At 42.3% G+C, this 20,983-nt stretch overlaps 1 protein-coding gene across 15 annotated transcripts in view; it reads left to right on the top strand.

Moving 5' to 3' along the window:
* Positions 1–20,983, top strand: part of CELF4 (CUGBP Elav-like family member 4) — a 908,448-nt gene that overhangs the window by 766,392 nt on the left and 121,073 nt on the right. For 8 of the 15 annotated variants that reach the window (XR_012715420.1, XM_075269746.1, XM_075269739.1 and 5 more), the window contains exon 4: positions 17,652–17,780. Coding sequence is in view for 14 of the 15 variants with exons in the window: in XM_075269746.1 (XP_075125847.1) it covers positions 17,652–17,780 (129 nt within the window). In the remaining variant the exon portion in view is untranslated. The remainder of the gene's footprint in view (positions 1–17,651; positions 17,781–20,983) is intronic. The other 7 variants (XM_075269750.1, XM_075269742.1, XM_075269747.1 and 4 more) reach the window with 1 other exon arrangement.

Raw genomic sequence — 20,983 nt, 5'->3', positions numbered from 1 at the left:
GTCACAGTTGGAATTTTTTCTCTAGCCCCCACCATTCCTGAGCAATCACTGCTGGTAATGTAAGCAGAATTATGCTCTCTACTGTAAAGGGAGTGGTCCTGAGCTGGGCCAGGAAGTCAGGCACCACCCACTGGGCAGGAGAGAGAATAACTGTGCTGAAAGTAACAGCAGTTGCTCGGGAATGGTGGGGGCTAGAGAAAAAATTCCAACTGTTCCAACTGTTGCATGCAGGGTTCTTCTGTCCGCTTGAGAAGTCGGACATCTTCACTTGCGGACAGGAAAGGACGGGCACGGAGTGCAAAAGAACGCACCTAATGCCCATTGAAATAAATGACAGGTGTCACGGACACAGCTAGTGTCCGCTCCTAATGTCCGTGACAGATTTTGAGCGGACACTAGGAGCGGACACTACCTGTCGGACACCGACGGTAGTGTGAACGCTCCCTTATACGTATATGCAGCCTAGGTGGACTGCCTAGCTCAATAAAACATCTGATTCTTGGAAATGGGAGATATAGGTCACAATTAATCTATAAATACCTAATAAGTTTGGCGTTGGCTGTAGAGGATATGAAGGAGTTAAAGCGGACCGGTCACCTCTCTTGACGTGTTTGTATTAGTAATATCTGTCATCTCTCCTGATGCGCTTTAGTAAATACTTCTATTCCCCATAATATACCGTAACAATTCTGAAGCTTCTTTTATTGGAGCTCTGCATTGGGTAGTTCTTCTACTGTTCCTCCTGGCAATGTATGAATACATTAACAAGTTGGTGTTACCATTCCCAACATCAGGGGAGTCTGTGCCAATTCTATTCAATGTATCCAAGTAGTGTTGACAATGCCTAATTGTGGAGGGACACGCCCCTTTGACAATGAGAATGGAAGCACCATGTCCTAAATAAGAACATACAAGTATATCATCTGTTGACGGTTTTATATATTGTTACATAGTTATTGCACAATGAAATGTATTCCATGGTAGAACGTTATATTGGTATCTACAATCTGGTCAATTAAAGGGACCCATCATATAGAAAATGTAGACTATTCTATAAACAACATGTTATAGAGTAGGAGGAGGAGTAAATTGATGTATAGGTATATGGGCAAAATTCTGTAGAACTTGTAAATTATTGATCCAATCCTCTGTTCATTCTGGATTAGGAGTCCAGTGGGCGGGTTGATTGGGTAGGACCGCCCATAGGACTCCTAACTATAGAAGAACAGGGGATTTGATCAATGACTTACAAGTTATATATCAATCTGCTCAGCAAGTCCTGCTCTGTAACATATCAAAGAGTGTTTTCAACATAATGGTTCGCTTTAAAAAAAAAAAAAGTTCAAAAGGGAAAAGAGACTTTCTTTGGTAACTGGTAAAGTAATAGTCCAGGAACTGAACGGTATATAGAGACAAGAACCCTTGGGTACCATGTATGTTAATGAACTGACTTCCTACTGTCCCAAATTCTGCAGCTAGGGTCATACACAGAGCAGAGGGGGCCCATAGCAATCACAGAAATGGGCCCCCTCTGCTTGTTCATGCTATTTTAGCCTTCTGTTCCAGGTCAGGGCTTATTCTCATACCCACCCCACTATAGAGAGAAGGAAGCATCTCTAGGGTCACAGAGGCCCATAACAAAAAGGTATGCGGCCATTCTTAATTTGGCCTTTCTTCCATTGGGCCCAATAGCAGCTGCCTGTGTGTAATGAATCCCCTCGCTGGTAGCGCAGAGTAAACTCTGCTGTGCCTGTGAGAGCCCTGCACAAGCTTGGCGCAGCCTATTGTCTGAGAAGGGTTTGCAGCCTTGGGGCTTTCTCAATTGCCCATTCACCAAAGGGGAATATTCAGGTGCTGTTCAATAGTGCATGTACGAGCGCACAGAATGACCCATTGCGCGGGGTGAAATATGTCCCACTCCACGACAATGAGGCTTTTTATGGACTTTCTCGCTTTGCAAGGCAATCAGAGCATCAAAAGAGCGAAATGCACTGTAGAGAATGCAATGATACACGGCCGGGATTATGGGGTTGATTCAGTCAATGAAGTATCACAGTGTAGCCAGGTCTCTGGTCTCCCAGCCTGACCGCCTGAGACCACATGTTCCTGTCTCATCCAGAGTACAGATGGAGCAGAGCTGAGTTTGTCATTTTAGTTCTATGTATTTTTACACAAATCTAGACTTTATAGATTATTTGAGGACAAAAAGAACAAGTATTGACTCTATACAGATATAGCAGCGCTGAATAAGCCACTTATTGTTTTATGTATAATCCCTCATCTCTGATATGTCCAAGACGTTAAAAGGGCTTTCTGGGCTTTATCCTTAGGAAAGGTCATCAATGGAAGATCAGTGGGAATAGCCCATGGATCAGCTGTTTGAAGCAGCAGCACGTTAATCGATCACATGACCTATTTGCAGCTCAGTCTCATTCAAGTGAATGGGGCTGAGCTGCAATACCTAGAACAGCCACTGTGCAAATGTATGTCACTGTGTTTGGTTTTCTCTGAAGAGATAACAGCGCTCTTTCGGATGCTGCACTCTATTTAATAGGATGATCGTTGGGGATCTCAGGTGTCGGACCACTACTGATCTTCAATCCTTGGCTGTCTGTGCACCAGAAATTCATATTCACGAGGCTAGGAATAGGCGATGACTTATGTTGTACTTTATCCTACTATATAGTATAAGTGATAGTGTCGTTGTACAATTCGGTTATGATTCCCAAGGCCAGGGCTCTTGCCCTATTCCCTTGGGGGCGGGGTGGCTGGCCAAGAAGACAATGAACACAAAATGCTGCACAATGTGTAAAGTCTTCTCTGACACCTCCCAGTAATCCTTTTAATCTGTATAACAACTGTCGGACTTATTCTTACATATTTCATCTAATGGGAATGGTGCCTATAGGGCGTCGCCTCCAACCAGAGCCACTACCATATGTAATGCATGCATACATTACCAGAACATAGCACTGGCTAAAGACATCCTGCCCTATACATAGAAACATGTACATGAATGCAACCGTAACCAGGAAATATTTAGAACACATTGGCCACCAGTTACTAGAAAGTGACATTATGTTTAACCCTATATGTTCTCCATACTACTCTTTCCATAGTAAATCTGCCGGTCAGTAGAGGCCCCGCCTTTCTTGCCAAACCCCGCCCACTTTCACTACCACTTTAGAAAAGTAGCAAAATAGACATAAAAGTTGCAAATTATTGTGCGACTGTGGCATGCTCCCTTATTTCATGACTTTTCAATGCCAGATAGGGAATAAGATGCTGTCCCTAAAATGTTTTGTCTCTCCAGGTGAAGGTGTGCTGTGTCGCCAGCTTTATATAATAGTAACTTTCTTCTGATGCCTTGGCGGTGCGGAGCGCTGCATATTTTATGTAATGTAGGATGTATGTAAATATTTAATGCAGAGCTACAAGAGGAGATTGGGACTTATTCATGAGGGTCTGGAGCATATATGTACTGGCATCCACTGGCGACCATCAGGGCTTAAGGAACAAGCCATTTAATATATGGACGATTCTTCTATCTCTGAAGACTTGCAGATTTACTGTGCATCTACCTGGCATTATAACTCTTAGAGGACTGTAACCTTATAAATACGTCCTTTCTTACCTGTCCTTTTGGCTCAATAAATCCCAAGCCCTAGTGTGATGATGATCAGCTTTGAAAAAAAACAACATGATTTCTTGATACTCTGCCCTTAGATGTTTATGATGTGTGTGTCTCTGTGTGGCCACACGGTGGTTGTGATATGAATTGCGGCCTCACAAGGGTTTTGCTAACATGTGATGATAATGTATTGGATTTGTAATATTAGAAATTTGTGGGAAGCGTTGGCACATTATTATGTGACTAAATACAGTCCATAGTCTGAGGATTCTGTATCATCGGCTTCAGATTACGCTGCCCTCTGCTGGAATACATGTGCACTTCTACTATGGAGCCCTGTTATCTAGCAGCACATGGGCTCACAGGATCCATTGGTCTTCCGATAAACACTACAACCCTAGAGAATCATTTGTAATTCTTACACTACCTAAATAATCCAATAGAAGATACAGCTTAGAAGTCATGATGGTTCAGGTCTTCAGACCTATAGATGTAGCAGTGCTGAAAGTGTTGTTTATCTCCTTTGTGTATCAAGTACAGAAAATGGATCACCTGCAACACCATGTATTATGATATGATGATACCACCTTAAGATATGATCATAGGGAACCTCGGCTCTGCTACATTTCCATAATGAGCACTGCAGATCCCCATCCCTGTGCATTGTAGATCATGACACTGCTTTCAGGGCTGTAGACTGATTCCTGTGATGAGGACCCCTTATATGCTATGATCATCCCAAGCTGACACTGTCAGGTCATTCCACCAGCCGCAAACCTGATTAGACACAAGTCCCATCTGCCTCACTGCCATCCTTATCATGTCTAACTTAAATCGCGGATTGTGTTTGTCAAAGACAATGGAGACATGGCTGCACAAATGAGAGAAGAAAGGCAAACCGTGACGTGATGAACCATCCTGTCATCTCAAGGAACATCCATACCCAACATGCTGTAAATAATTATGTGCAATGTACTGTCCTCCTAGCATTCTGATTGCAGATGTAGCAGAGTTGAGTTTGTCCTCGAAATGTTTCTTTTGTGTTTAGTCCATAGAACGAGCTGAGATAGTTCGGTTTGTCTTAGAGGTGTCTTAAAGTTGTATCTAGGAACAACAAATAAGTCTGAACCTCTCCGCAGCTTATGGGTTGCTCAATTCATTTTTATGCAGCTATATCCACTCACAATCCACTCCATCAAAAATAAGGTGCACCTCCGTTATCATGATCTTGGGGTTCCCATCAGTCCTAACCCCACTGATCAGAAAGTTACTTGTTGTAGCCGGAATACCCCTTTAAGCAGCCATGTTTTTTTATAATCTTGTGAACGTTTCAGTCGCTAGACTTCAAAGCCAAAGATGTAGCAGAGCTGAGTTTATCAGACTTTCCCATTTGCCATCTCTCATGGTAATATCACCATGTGTTTAGCATTTCCAAAGGCTCTCAGATGTTCTCCAGTCTTTGTAGTTTCGAGATCTTTTACATGTAAATTTTTATCACAAGTAGAAGTATCTCATGACTATTCCCTGTAAATAACACTGACTTGTCACACAGGAGAGGATTGGTGAGGATTCGGTTTGCCAATACTCGTCTGTGTGGCTGTTTTCTCTCCCATGCTTGGCTTAGGACTGTTCTGGGGTGGGGAAAGGGGTCTATCTCCTCAAATACAAAAGGATCAGCCAGTTGAAATCCAAAAAGTTAGGAGAGCTAGGAGGTCCCAACCCAAAAATCGGTGAGTTTGGCCAATACACATATCTCTTGCCGAACACCTATTTAGCGGACAGCTACTCCCACTCCTTCGTAGAGGTTAGTTTAATATATTTGGCCAGCTTAAAGCTTTAAGGAGGTATTCCGATAATATTCCATAAATATCCGATGGGCCCTACTTTTAGGACCAATATTTATCTCACGATCTCACGATGATAATGTTTCCTTGGCTATTTTTGGTGCTTTCATAGAAGAGAATGGAATGAGCCAAGCAAGTCACATCCATTGTCCATTGGTGGTTAGGTCAGGGAATATCTCCTCTCATGAGGTGGGACTTTCATCTAGCAGATATTTATGACACAAGATGGAAATACTCCTTTAAGTCACAATAATATTACTTTCTTTATCTTCTCCATCAAGCTAACCATCTTAAGAACATATCTTTGGTGTCCCTCCAGGATGTCCATGTCTTTGTTTGGATCATGATATCTATCATTGTTTTCGTCCATCTTGTTCTTCATCCTCATGACCCTTAAACGTTTCCAGTCACAGGTGTCTTTGTCATTGACCTTGGTTGACCATTGGTGTCCTTCCAGGATGTCCCTGTCTATATTAGAATCTTCATACTATTCATGATATCTATTACTGTCCTCATCCATCTTGATCTTCATCCTTATGACCCGTCAACGTTTCCAAATGTATTTGCCATTGAGCTTGGGAGACCATCCAGGATGTCCATGTTTCTGTTTGGATCTTCATACTATTCATGGCACCTGTCATTGTTCTCATCCATCTTGTTCTTCATCCTCATAACCTTCAATGTTTCCAGTCACAGATGTCTCTGTCATTGGGCTTGGTTGATCATTGGTATCTTTCCAGGATGTCCCGGTCTATATTAGGATCTTCATACTATTAATGATATCTATCATTGTCCTCATCCATCTTGTTCTTCATCCTCATGACCGGTCAACGTTTCCAAATGTATTTGCCATTTGGCTTGGTTGACCATTGGTGTCTCTCCAAGATGTCCATGTCTCTGTTTGGATCTTCATAGTATTCATGACACCTGTCATTGTTCTCATCCATCTTGTTCTTCATCCTCATGACCCTTCAACATTTCCAGTCACGGATGTCTTTGTCATTGGGCTTGGTTGATCATTGATGTCCCTCCAGTATGTCCAAGTCTATATTAGGATCTTCATACTATTCATGAAACCTATCATTGTCCTCATCCATCTTGTTCTTCATCCTCATGACCCATCAACATTTCCTAATGTATTTGCCAATGAGTTTGGGTGACCATGGGTGTCCCTCCAGGAAGTCTCTGATTTGATCTTCATACTATCCCATAATTCCAAACATTTCTTCTCATCCATCTTGTTCTTCATCTTCTTGATCTTTCAAAGTTTAGAGGCACAGATGTCTTTTTCAATGACCTCAGTTGATCCTTATTAATTGAGTGGGCATTAAAGGATGACACCAAGACATAAGGTAGAGCATTAAAGTCTATAACACGTTCCTCGTGTCTCCTGCGATATTTATGACCTGGTGGGTGACCCTGTTGATCTAGAACCCAACTCGCTTTACGTTAGAGGGGATTTCTTTGACAGATTTAATAGATAGAGCCTCATAGCCCAAAGACTCTGTGAAATGACTTGATGTGTGGGCCTCTGCCCGGCCGGCTCAATACAAATAGATGATTACTAGCACCAAGGATAATACATGATCCTCCTCTGCTCGGTTAGCCCTTAAGCCTTGCGCCATAGCGTCAAGGGACAAAGCAGAGAAAATATAGATTTGACTGCCTATTAATTTAAATCAGAGCCCCAGAAGAAGCCAATGAACTGTAATTTATGAGCTGTCAAAGACTGAAAAATTCCTTTTGACACTCTGTACTTTCAGTTATTAAAGCCTTTCCTGCGGGGTGATAGAGAAATTCTACAAGGATCCTCGTAACACAAAAGCCAGACACAGAAAGCCGAGGGAGGAGTCATAATTATGTTTTCCGTCGTGAACCCTTTATTTTTCCCCATTTAATCATTTCACCTGCTCACCTAACTCTCGATCAATTTTAAGGGGTAGTGGCAAGGGGGAGGGGTGGTCAGGAGAGAGCCGGTCAACGCAATTTACTTCTGTGACTGCGAAACAACAAAGAAGGAAGATGTAGAGCTTTATTTACAGGCTGAAAGGGAAGGCTGGTCTGCATGGTCACCTCGGTCCACTTTAGTAAAATACGGCTGGCAAGCTGCACGTTAACTCTGTCAGTCCCTGGCAAAGCTGCACATAACGCATGGTGTATAAGCGTATGCATTTTCTGAAGACTGGGGTATATGCATGCACTTCTTGTGAAGATTGGGATGCATACATGCACTTCTTATGAAGACTGGGGTGTATGCATGCACATTATGTGAAGACTGGGGTGGGTGCATGCATGTACTTCTTATGAAGACTGGGGTGTATGCATGCACTTCTTATGAAGACTGGGGTGTATGCATACACAATATGTGAAGACTGGGGTGCATGCATGCACTTCTTGGAAAGACTGGGGTATATGCATGCACATTATGTGAAGACGGGGGTATATGCATGCACATTATGTGAAGACGGTGGTATATGCATGCACTTCTTGTGAAGACTCGGGTGTATGCATGCACATATGGTGAATATAAAGTGTATGCATGAACATTTTCTGCAGACTGGGGTGTATGCATGCACTTCTTGTGAAAACTGGGCTGTATGCATGTACTTCTTGTAAAGACTGGGGTGTATGCATGCACTTCTTGTGAAGACTAGGGTGTATGCATGCACATTTTGTGAAAACTGAGGTATATGCATGCACATTTTTTAAAGACTGAGGTGTGTGCATACACTTCTTGTAAAGACTGGGGTGTATGCATGCACAGTTTGAAAAAAACGAGGTGTATGCATACACTTTTTGTGACAACTGAGGTGCATACAAGCACACTTGGTGAATATGTAGTATATGCATGCATATTTTGTGAAGCCTGGGGTATATGCATGCACTTCTTATGAAGACTGTCAGTGTATGCAGGCACAGTGTATGCAGTATATTACTAGATAAACTGGTCACATCTGCAAACCATAGACAATCCATTTCTTTGTGTGTTTATTTCTATATAGTTGTTTATGTGAGATAAGATACACATTACAATATTGCAGTTTTCACATGTGATGCCACCTAGTGGCCATACTGGCTATAATACTGTTGGATACATGTAAAGCATCTCAATTTACAGCCTATCATAAATTATCACCTCATTTCTGGGGTTTTAGCAGAGGATAAATGGGATCCAAGAAAGAGAACAAGAGGCAGAAGAGGCAGTCAAGGCTGGGGTTACTGAGGAGGGCCAATGACATCATAGAGCACATGGTCAGGGAGGGATGGAGCTGGGTGGTCTGCGGAGGGCTTGCCATGTCACTGAATAATGGGGTTTGATAACACAGAGGTGTAAGGTCATTTGGGAAGGTTTATGATGTCACAGAGTGATGGAGCAGGGTTATCTACGGAGAGTTTGTAATGTCACAGAGAGATGGAACAGGGTTCTCTAGGAGGCATTGTGATGTCATATAGTAATGTATCACAGTTATCTTGCAAAAGTTTGTGATGTCATATAGTAATGAAATGTAAGTATCTAGAAATGAGTAACGAAGGGGAGTTTTCTAAGGTATTGTGATGTCATAGAGTAATAAAGAAGTTTTCTGGGAAGGCTTGTGATGTCACAGATTAATGGAGCCATTATCTGAGAAGGGCTAGTGTGGTCATGAATTATCTAGGAAGGGATAGTGATGTCACAGAGTATCTGTAAAGTGCCTGTGATGTCACAGAGTGATTGAGCGGGGTTAACTGTCAAGGTCTTGTGATTTCACAGAGTAACAAAGCAGAGTTATCCAGGATGGCTTGTGATGTCACAGACCTATATATCAGGGTTATCTGGAATCACTTGTGATGTGACATGGTGATGAAACAGAATCATCTAGAGAGACATGATGTCACAAAGTAATGGACAGGGTTACATAAAGAGACGCTGTGATGTCACACAGTGATAGATAAAGGTTACTGTATCTTGGGAGAATGTGTGATGTCACAGACCTATGTATCAGGGTTATCTGGAAACACTTGTGATGTCACATGGTGATGAAACGGAATCGTCTAGAGAGACATGATGTCACACAGTAATAGACAGGGTTACATAAAGAAACGTGATGTCACAGAGTGATAGATAAAGGTTACTGTATCTTGGGAGAATTGGTGATGTCACAGATTCCTGGACCAGGGTTATTTTAGGAGACTTTGTGAAGTCCCAGGGGTTAAAACATAAGATTTCATGTATTTGACTGCATTGACACATCCACTAAGTTTGCCTCTTATTCCACTTGGTGGAAATTGAAGGTCGTCCGATCCCACAGACTGCAGTTCTGTTAGATAGAGCCCTGGGATCGGTTCACTTCCACATAATGTATTGCTGTTATTTTGTGTGCATGGTTCCAGCCCATCAGAAGTCACATTTGTGCCTCTTTGCTCGAGGACTACAGGTTGCAAAATGGACAGAGATGAGGGACAGAGCTCAGAGCTCATCAGTGGAAAGTGCCATTCAGAAGCAATAAGACGTGTCAGGAAGGGTATGCATGCCTCATTTCCATCCGCTCCCAGGGTGCTGTGAAGTACCAGGAGTCTTACAAAGTATAACCGAGTAACTTTAGGAACTCCAAAGCTGTTAATGAAGCATCTCATCCGAAGCTCTGAGGTGTCCTATCCTTGCTATAATACTTGAGAAATCACCATGCAATAATCTGTTCATCTGAGAGATACAAATACATTAACGGCGTGAACTCTACATTAGAGGCTTGTGTATTAATATCATGTAACCATAGAAACCAATCACTTGCAAATTTTCGCGAAGATGGGAGAATGTAAATGTGCATCATCTTGTGACCTATTGTCGACCTCAAGTACATTTTGTTCTTGACTAGTACTTATGCATAAACTTTATACGATGACTGGAAAAGCTATGGAATATCGAGAAGATTTGGGTTCATTCATTGAGTTGGACTGGTCCACCAGGGTGCAATATGGACTCTGATATGGTAATGGAGCTCGAATTTCAAGAAGATGACATCTCCGTGTATTGCTGACTTCGGAGCCGCTATGGCGCACGGGTTAAGGTGTTTGAGAGGGGTCACCAATGGAAGGAGAAGGTTTTGGAGTAAGGAGGCGTTCTCAGTTTAGACGTGATGGTCTTCTGAAGGGTTCAGTGGCTTTTTATGAGTAGGCATATACTCTACCATTGCTTGGTAGGATGCAGGGGCGTAACTTGAGGGGGTGCAGTCGCACTGGGGCCCAGGAGCCTTTGGGTGCCCATAAGCACTGGTATCAGTATTGAGATTGCAGCTTCCATCTGACCCATAAGCCAAGGAGACCCACAGATTCCCCTAACCACACTAAGGGGGATTAAACTCCTTACCACCCATAACCATCACTATCAAGAATGAGGAAGGGGGCCCCAGACAAAAGATAGCACCAGGGCCCACAAGACTTTAGTTACGCCACCGGTGCAATGGATCTCTGTTATCCTAATATATTACTTGAGTTGGATAAGACCAAGACTTAACATTTTCTACAGAGTTTTAATTGGTTGAACCAATTCCATCCCGGAAATTATCATCAACGCGCTTACTGAATACGGGAGAGGGAATATGAAGCACATTGGTGTCTAGTGAATCTTCCTCAATGTAATGTTACATTACAATCTCCAAGAAAATATAATTCAATGGCAAAGTCTTCCTTTATCCGCGACGTTGACAATGTGTGAATTACCATTAGACGAGGAGGAATGTCTGCTTCCAGCTGTCTCTATGCCCTCAGTCAGCACAATGCTGGCTTGTAAAGATCCACATCTCCTCCTGAAAAGCAAAAGAAATCAACATACCCCGACTAAATGGCTAACAGAATGTGTGCATACGCTCCTCAGGATATAGTATATTCATTAACGAATTAGGATTGTAACTTATTATCTATCCATAGGATGGGAGATAACAGTCTGATCAGGGAGGGAAACGAGATTGGGGTCCTAAAACCCTATAGAACTGTGGGGATAGCCAAAGACTGTACCCCCCCCCCCCCCCCCCAGTTGCATACAGTTGAATGGCAGTACACACACCCCACCACCAGCTATACAATTGGCAGAGGTCCCAATTGTCCCAAACATCCACTTATCACCTACTTTTATCATGGATTTACATGGACCCAAAAAAGATGTTAAAATGTGGTCTTCCCTTGTTTTTGGTCCTCACCACCCTCACCATGGACCTGATCATGTTTGCCACGTCTCTCATTATAGGACCGCCTCTTTAGGTTTCAACAAAAGGAAGATACAACCAACATGTTCCCCCTAAAACAGCAAGAATAGCTTCACCAAAAATAATGACTGTAGGCCCTTGAGATTATTTTTTGCCCTAGTCTTGTTCCATTTCCGAAGTAAAAGGTTTCAATTAGAGATGAGCGAGTAGTGTTCGATCGAGTAGGTGTTCGATTGAATACTACGGTATTCGAAATACTCGTACTCGATCGAACACTACTAGCTGTTCGAAGTTTAAGGTTCGATGCAGAACCAGCGTTGATTGGCAGAATGCTATACATTCTGCCAATCAATGCTGGTTCTTCTCTTACCTTTAGAAGTCTCCATGCAGCGTCCCCGCGGCGTCTTCCGGCTGGAATTCACTCTGCCTAGGCATCCGGCCTAGGCAGAGCCGACTGCGCATGCGCAGGCATGCCCTCGCATGCGCAGTCGGCTGTGCTCAGGCGTTGGGCCGGGCAGAGCCGACTGCGCATGACCACACATGCGCAGTCAGCTCTGCCGAGGCCCCGATGCCTAGGCAGAGTGAATTCCAGCCGGAAGAAGATGCAGGGACGCGGAGAAGACTTCTCGGAGAATCCAGCCCGACCGTTACTCGTGGACTTGGTAAGTATAATTTTATCGAATTTTGTGTACCCCTGAAACGAGCATTTCCCCCCATAGACTATAATGGGGTTTGAAATCCGTTCGAACAGTCGAACAGTGTGCGGCTGTTCGAATCGGATTTCGAACCTCGGACATTTTAGTGTTCGCTCATCTCTAGTTTCAATCAAAAAATCTAAATAATGTTGTTTTTGACATGAACCTTTATTATTAAGAGGATTGATTTGGCAGCGTCGTGTATCAGGGAATCCAATACCTAAAATGTATTCTACGTCGATCAAAAGCCGGGGCCTCAAGAGCTTACAGACTGACGAAGGAGAACTCCGGTCATACAAAGGGCCCAGGTGTGTGTTCTGAATGGTGGACCCGCATACAATGGACCTTCTTCTGGGTCCTCATTGATGTCTGTCCACAAAGGAAGAATATATACAGATGGGAGATTCGCTGGGTTTAAGGGGGAATATTCCGCAAGGTTCTACAATTTGCTGCTTCTGGTTATTCTTCTTCTTCGCTCTTTGCTTTTGTCCAGGTTGAGTTTGATTAAAATCAGGGACAAAAAGGAGATACAATCAGAGAGAGCAGAAGTGTGTCATGTGCATACATATTAATGGGAGGCTTTAGACTTGAAGTGCCCGTCGAAGTGAGACACCCCTAGTAAATTCCTTCTTCTTTTCTTCCCTCTCGAAAGACAGAAATTGAATTTTTAAGCGCAGTGAACAAGGGATTAACAATTGGCAGGTCTTCAGCTCTTTGTCTCTTTTTGGCGAATCCTATTTAATCACGGACTTTAATATTAAGTGAGGTCTGGCCATGGCGCTTGTCTAGGCTACGAGCGCGAATGATACAGAGCGAGATGAGGGAGATAGAACTTAAGTTGGAGCAATTGTGAAGAAGTGTTTCAATTACCCTTTCTGAAGTCTTGAAAAGCCAACTTTAATTTGATGTGAAAAGTCATCGAGGGCACATGCCAAAGAAAATTCCTTCTATTGTGGCCATGGCTTGGCGGCATGGCGGCAATTATAAGCTTCTATTTGAGTTCTTCTACGATTGTGCTTGGTGGCGGATGCTGGTTAATGATATGTTGGCCAATCCACCACACAATGAGAGGTATATTGTTTGTTCTCTTTCAATTCTCCCGACAAGATTATCTTTACATGAAAAGGAAAGGTTGAAAAAACGTATCTGAATTGCCATCTAGAAAAGGTCTAAGCAACGTGTTTTTGGCTCAGGGTGATAATTTGGTGGCCTCAAAAGCAAAGGCCAAAAAGTTAACATTGAACGAAGTCCTGGAAAGAGTTGCCAAGGTGACACAATGGACTCCACAGCTTCTCCCCTTTAATGGCTTTACGTCAACTTTCTTCAAGGGCACATGTTAAGCCTACACTTCTCCCCATAGGATACGTACGAGCAATTTAATGCTTAAAAATACGGCAGACTGAGTTCTTGTTTACACTCAGAGCTCGGAGTGAATAGATACAAGGTGCATGGCAATTTTCCTTAAATGTAATAGAACATAATCCTCTTGCTTCTCATGGGTGTATGGGAAATGTGGCAGCAAAGAGCGCGGGTATAAACAGCTTATTTTCATTAAGAGAATATTCATCTCGACTTTCGGAGCAGCAGATTTTCAGTAACTGTTGTGCTGTCATTATAAGTGTGTTACTATGGACGGGCACTCTATAGCATGTATGAGATTAACATTGATATTATCAAGGCAATGCAGGCAGAATTGTAATAATCCTCCTCAGCGATACAGAAGACCCTTCAAAGCTTTCTGGCCATGGGTTGAATGTGAGCATTATCAAGGCAATGCAGGCCTCTTAAGTGACCAATTTGTGCCAACGACCAAAGCGTTTGCCCAAGTACCCCAGACGATTAAGGACTCTTCCACTAAACTATAAGTTGCTTCTGGATATTGTATATTATATATACAGTGGGGTTGAGCCGATCTTGAGATTTCAAAATCTGACTTTCAATCATTTCCCAGCCGATCGCGATCATGAAATTTGTTCGATCGCCGATCAGGATCCGATCTTTCCCGATCCCAATCGCTCAACCCTAGAAACAGTCACAGTCTGGTGTACTGTGAGATTGGGGAATTCTCTGACATCACAAGGGGATGCAATGATGTCTACCAGGAAGCTGCTGTATTTTATGAGAGCGCTGCTCTGGAGATTAGTGAGACAGGCCCGCAGTCAGTGCGGCTGGAAGCGCTTCAGCCTGGGGACTGATCACACACATCGGTTTACATGTATAAATGAGTGATTCCATTTTATGAACGCTACAGTACAAATCAGGGGGAATTTATCACCTGAATGAAACTTCTGTCATCCTGTCATTTCCATGCCTCCAATACATGAGCGCCGCCTGCTCGGAGAGGAAGCAATTAATGATTTGTTGTAGCTAATTACAAATGAGTTCATTATCTCCCCATCTTCAGTACACTGCCTGCGCCATGCAGAGGACTGTCATTCACGTCTCCTGCTAGAAGCTTCATTTGGGGTTTTCCTAGCTGCACCCCAAAGGCTTAATCATATGTTCTTAACATGTTTGTCATCATAGGGCTGTATAGAGGAGAGGGACCACCTCAGCGTCCCCCCTGGTCTGCACCTCTGGCAGGTCTTCCTTGGCCTTGTGACAACCCTTCAGCATTGGCCTGACAGAAAACAGATCTTCTATAGGTTGAGAAGCTTCTATGTTATATAGTAAAACTCCACTACCCAAAGTTTCATTTGCCACGGCGAGCAGCAGGGGCTTATCTAAGATTGTAAATTCATGACAAATCCTAAGTGGATTTCCTCCGGGTACTCCGGTTTCCTCCCGTAATCCAAAAGTATACCGATAGAAAATTTAGATTGACAATGTCTGTAAAGCACTGTGGTATACGTTGGTGCTATACACGTAAGAGAAATAACTACATATAACATCAGTGTCTGAGCCGACATCTGGGCCAATACCAATCAGCTGTTGTCAGAGCAGTGTACAGAGGCAGAAGCAGATGGCGCCATACACTATGAAGTGACCGGGCCTGCCATAGTGCAACCCGGCCACTGCACAATGCATGAAGCCATCTGCTTCCAACTCCATACACTGGCAGAATAGCGTTTGAAGCTATCAGTGAGTCCCAGGATCCATGAGTAGACTTGGATCCCACTCCCAAAGTTACCAGGGTCTTACTATGCAATATATGAAAGTATACGATCAGCAGTGCACTACATGACTTATATTCACAATATGTGATGTCAAAAATATTATCTATCTATCTATCTATCTATCTATCTATCTATCTACCTATCTCATATCTATCGATCTATCTATCTATCTATCTATCTATCTATCTATCTATCTATCTATCTACCTAGCTATCTATCTCTAGTACCTTTGTGTTTTCTTTTTATATATTCAAGCATTGTATATCTATTTATTATCTATACATCCCTTTTCTATCTATGCATCCATTATCTCTCTATCTATCTATCTATCTATCTATCTATCTATCTATCTATCTCTCTATCTCATATCTACAGTGCCTAAAAGTAGTATTCAACCCCCTGCAGATTTAGCAGGTTTACACATTCTGAGTTAACTTGGCATTGTGACATTTGGACTGTAGATCAGCCTGGAAGTGTGAAATGCACTGCAGCAAAAAAGAATGTTATTTCTTTGTTTAATTTTTTTTTAAATTGTAAAAAGTTTATTCAGAGGGTCATTTATTATTCAACCCCTCAAACCAACAGAATTCTGTTTGGTTCCCATAAAGTATTAAGAAGTAGTTCAGGCACAAAGAACAATGAGCTTCACATGTTTGGATTAATTATCTCTTTTTCCAGCCTTTTCTGACTATTTAAGACCCTCCCCAAACTTGTGAACAGCACTCATACATGGTCAACATGGGAAAGACAAAGGAGCATTCCAAGGCCATCAGAGACAAGATCGTGGAGGGTCACAAGGCTGGCAAGGGGTACAAAACCCTTTCCAAGGACTTAGGCCTACCTGTCTCAACTGTTGGGAGCATCATCCGGAAGTGGAAGGCTTATGGAACTACTGTTAGCCTTCCACGGCCTGGACAGCCTTTGAAAGTTTCCTCCCGTGCCGAGGACAGGCTTGTCTGAAGAGTCAAGGCTAACCCAAGGACAACAAGGAAGGAGCTCCGGGAAGATCTCATGGCAGTGGGGACATTGGTTTCAGTCAATACCATAAGTAACGTACTCCACCTCAATGGTCTCCGTTCCAGACGAGCCCATAAGGTACCTTTACTTTCAAAGCGTCATGTCAAGACTCATCTACAGTTTGCTCATGATCACTTGGAGGACTCTGAGACAGACTGGTTCAAGGTTCTCTGGTCTGATGAGACCAAGATCGAGATCTTTGGTGCCAACCACACACGTGACGTTTGGAGACTGGATGGCACTGCATACGACCCCCAACAATACCATCCCTACAGTCAAGCATGGTGGTGGCATCATCATGCTGTGGGGCTGCTTCTCAGCCAAGGGGCCTGGCCATCTGGTCCACATCCATGGGAAGATGGATAGCACGGCCTACCTGGAGATTTTGGCCAAGAACCTCCGCTCCTCCATCAAGGATCTTAAGATGGGTCGTCATTTCATCTTCCAACAAGACAACGACCCAAAGCACACAGCCAAGAAAACCAAGGCCTGGTTCAAGAGGGAAAAAATCAAGGTGTTGCAGTGGCCTAGTCAGTCTCCTGACCTTAACCTAATTGAAAACTTGTGGAAGGAGCTCAAGATTAAAGTCCACATGAGACACCCAAAGAACCTAGATAACTTGGAGAAGATCTGCATGGAGGAGTGGGCCAAGATAACTCCAGAGACCTGTGCCGGCCTGATCAGGTCTTATAAAAGACGATTATTAGCTGTAATTGCAAACAAGGGTTATTCCACAAAATATTAAACCTAGGGGTTGAATAATAATTGACCCACACTTTTATGTTTAAAATTTATTAAAATTTAACTGAGCAACATAACTTTTTGGTTTGTAAGATTTATGCATCTGTTAATAAATCCTGCTCTTGTTAGAAGTTTGAAGGCTCTAACTTATTTGCATCTTATCAAACCTGCTAAATCTGCAGGGGGTTGAATACTACTTGTAGGCACTGTATCTATCTATCTATCTATCTATCTATCTATCTATCTATCTACTCTATCTATCTATCTATCTATCTATCTATCTATCTATCTATCTATCTATCCATCCATCCAACTATCTGTCTATCTATCTATCTATTGATCTACATATCCATTGCCTACCCATCGATGACTTGTTAATACATGATTTTCTTATAAAATATGGTAAGCATCTCTTAATTTTGTTCTAGAAGACAGAAAACTCTTTGTGGGTATGCTGAATAAACAGCAGTCAGAAGATGACGTCCGCCGACTATTTGAAGCCTTTGGGAACATTGAAGAATGTACAATCCTTCGAGGACCAGATGGGAACAGCAAAGGTAAAATCAATGGCATGGGGGTGCAACAGGGCAATGTCTGGTTAAATTCTACATTAGATCTGATGTAACCTGGAAGGTTCTACTCAATGATATACCGTAGATGTTGGAATGACATTAGGATTTTCTGCTATCACAGTCCACAGAGATGAGTCGCATGTCCATAATCCTTGTAAATGTAGACACATTACATTTTTGGGGCACATTTGATGCTTGACTATATATCATGCAGAGTTGTATCAAGCTGCGGAAAGTAGATAGAAATACACAACGCCCACTGCCTATTCTATTTTGGTGAATGAATCACATCCTGAAATGTTCATGGGCAGTCAGAAAGGACCAGATAAATCACATCTAATGAGGGATTACGTATGAAGATAAATATGGATCTGGACAAGGACTCTGTACTCAAACTTTACACTGTTTCCTTCTTCTGCAAAGTATGGCCATATTTAAAGAGTCCCTTACCTAAAGAGAAACTCCTGCTGTGACTCCTTACTGAGGTTGTGATAGCTCTTCTGTGACTACGGGGCAGTGAGAGTGCAATGGTCCTGCTGATTCCACCAGCTGAATACTGAGCACAGCTATGGAGTATAGTAAAGGCTGGATCAGAATACAATAAGTAATGTAACATATGTACAGTACATAGTGACTCCACTAGCAGAATAGTGAGTGCAGCTCTGGAGTATAACACAGGATGTAACTCAGGATCAGTACAGGATAAGTAATGTAATGTATGTACACAGTGACTGTACCAGCAGAATAGTGAGTGCAGCTCTGGAGTATAATACAGGATGTAACTCAGGATCAGTACAGGATAAGTAATGTAATGTATGTACATAGTGACTGCACCAGCAGAATAGTGAGTGCAACTCTGGAGTATAATACAGGATGTAACTCAGGATCAATACAGGATAAGTAATGTAATGTATGTACACAGAGACTGCACCAGCAGAATAGTGAGCGCAGCTCTGGAGTATAATACAGGATGTAACTCAGGATCAATACAGGATAAGTAATGTAATGTATGTACACAGAGACTGCACCAGCAGAATAGTGAGCGCAGCTCTGGAGTATAATACAGGATGTAACTCAGGATCAGTACAAGATAAATAATGTAATATATATATACAGAGACTGTACCAGCAGAATAGTGAGCGCAGCTCTGGAGTATAATACAGGATGTAATTCAGGATCAGTACAGGATAAGTAATGTAATGTTTGTACACAGTGACTGCACCAGCAGAATAGTGAGCGCAGCTCTGGAGTATAATACAGGATGTAACTCAGGATCAGTACAGGATAAGTAATGTAATGTATGTGCACAGTGACTGCACCAGCAGAATAGTGAGCGCAGCTCTGGAGTATAATACAGGATGTAACTCAGGATCAGTACAGGATAAGTAATATAATGTATGTACACAGTGACTGTACCAGCAGAATAGTGAGTACAGCTCTGGAGTATAATACAGGATGTAATTCAGGATCAGTACAGGATAAGTAATGTAATGTATGTACACAGTGACTGTACCAGCAGAATAGTGAGCGCAGCTCTGGAGTATAATACAGGATGTAACTCAGGATCAGTACAGGATAAGTAATATAATGTATGTGCACAGTGACTGTACCAGCAGAATAGTGAGCACAGCTCTGGAGTATAATACAGGATGTAACTCAGGATCAGTATAGGATAAGTAATGTAATGTATGTACACAGAGACTGTACCAGCAGAATAGTGAGTACAGCTCTGGAGTATAATACAGGATGTAACTCAGGATCAGTACAGGATAAGTAATATAATGTATGTGCACAGTGACTGTACCAGCAGAATAGTGAGCGCAGCTCTGGAGTATAATACAGGATGTAACTCAGGATCAGTATAGGATAAGTAATGTAATGTATGTACACAGAAACTGTACCAGCAGAATAGTGAGTACAGCTCTGGAGTATAATACAGGATGTAACTCAGGATCAGTACAGGATAAGTAATGTAATGTATGTACACAGAGACTGTACCAGCAGAATAGTGAGTACAGCTCTGGAGTATAATACAGGATGTAACTCAGGATCAGTATAGGATAAGTAATGTAATGTATGTACACAGTGACTGCACCAGCAGAATAGTGAGCGCAGCTCTGGAGTATAATACAGGATGTAACTCAGGATCAATACAGGATAAGTAATGTAATGTATGTACACAGTGACTGTACCAGCAGAATAGTGAGTGCAGCTCTGGAGTATAATACAGGATGTAACTCAGGATCTGTACAGGATAAGTAATGTAATGAATGTACACAGGGACTGCACCAGAAGAATAGTGAGCGCAGCTCTGGAGTATAATACAGGATGTAACTCAGGATCAGGACAGGATAAGTAATGTAATGAATGTACACAGGGACTGCACCAGAAGAATAGTGAGCGCAGCTCTGGAGTATAATTCTAAGGTTTGTAAAGTCATGTAATTTATCGCATGTTTATCAGACTGTTTTGGTAGCTTGTATCTGTATCAACTGTGAATTAGTGTTGAGAGGTGAACCTTCATTTGAGATTATTTGTTTAGTTGTTATGTCTCATTATATAACATTCTGCATCTGGCTGACTCCGGTACTACAACCTCATTAGTGGCTGCATTAAAATAATATAACAAGGTCTATTCTCCCCGCTGCTGCCCATGCATCAATTTTACATCTGTCCCTAGTCTAAAAATGTAAATTATAATTGTCCATTATCCCGGCCAGAAAATTCATTTCAGTATTTTCTTCTAAATATCTCTCATAATTCCACACCCATACAGCACAGGGTTTTCTAAGGCTATAATATTGATTATACTATTGATCATTGGGGGTCCCACTTCATATATCGACATACCCAGATCAGCTAAATGAAGAGGCTATACCTTGTCCTCTTCCCCTAGGCACAACACTATACAATATACACATTCACTTGTGGCTGTGGCTGGTATTGTAGCTTGGTCATATTCACTTGAATGGGGCTTAGTTGCTGTGAGCCACCAGACCAGGCACAACCACAAGCAAATATGTCACTTTAATGTTATGTTTTGTGTCACTGAACTTTTGATAGCTTGACAAATGTACAACTATACTACATACTAATAGAGAGGAAGTATTAATCCACTTTGCACTTTAATTTCTAGTCTAGAATTGAAAATTGAGTGCTCTATTCTGTTTATTAGCTTCAATAATTTG

The sequence above is a fragment of the Leptodactylus fuscus genome, chromosome 1 (assembly GCF_031893055.1).
Source record: "Leptodactylus fuscus isolate aLepFus1 chromosome 1, aLepFus1.hap2, whole genome shotgun sequence".
NCBI lineage: Eukaryota > Metazoa > Chordata > Amphibia > Anura > Leptodactylidae > Leptodactylus > Leptodactylus fuscus.
This window is presented reverse-complemented; position numbering and strand designations above follow the sequence as displayed.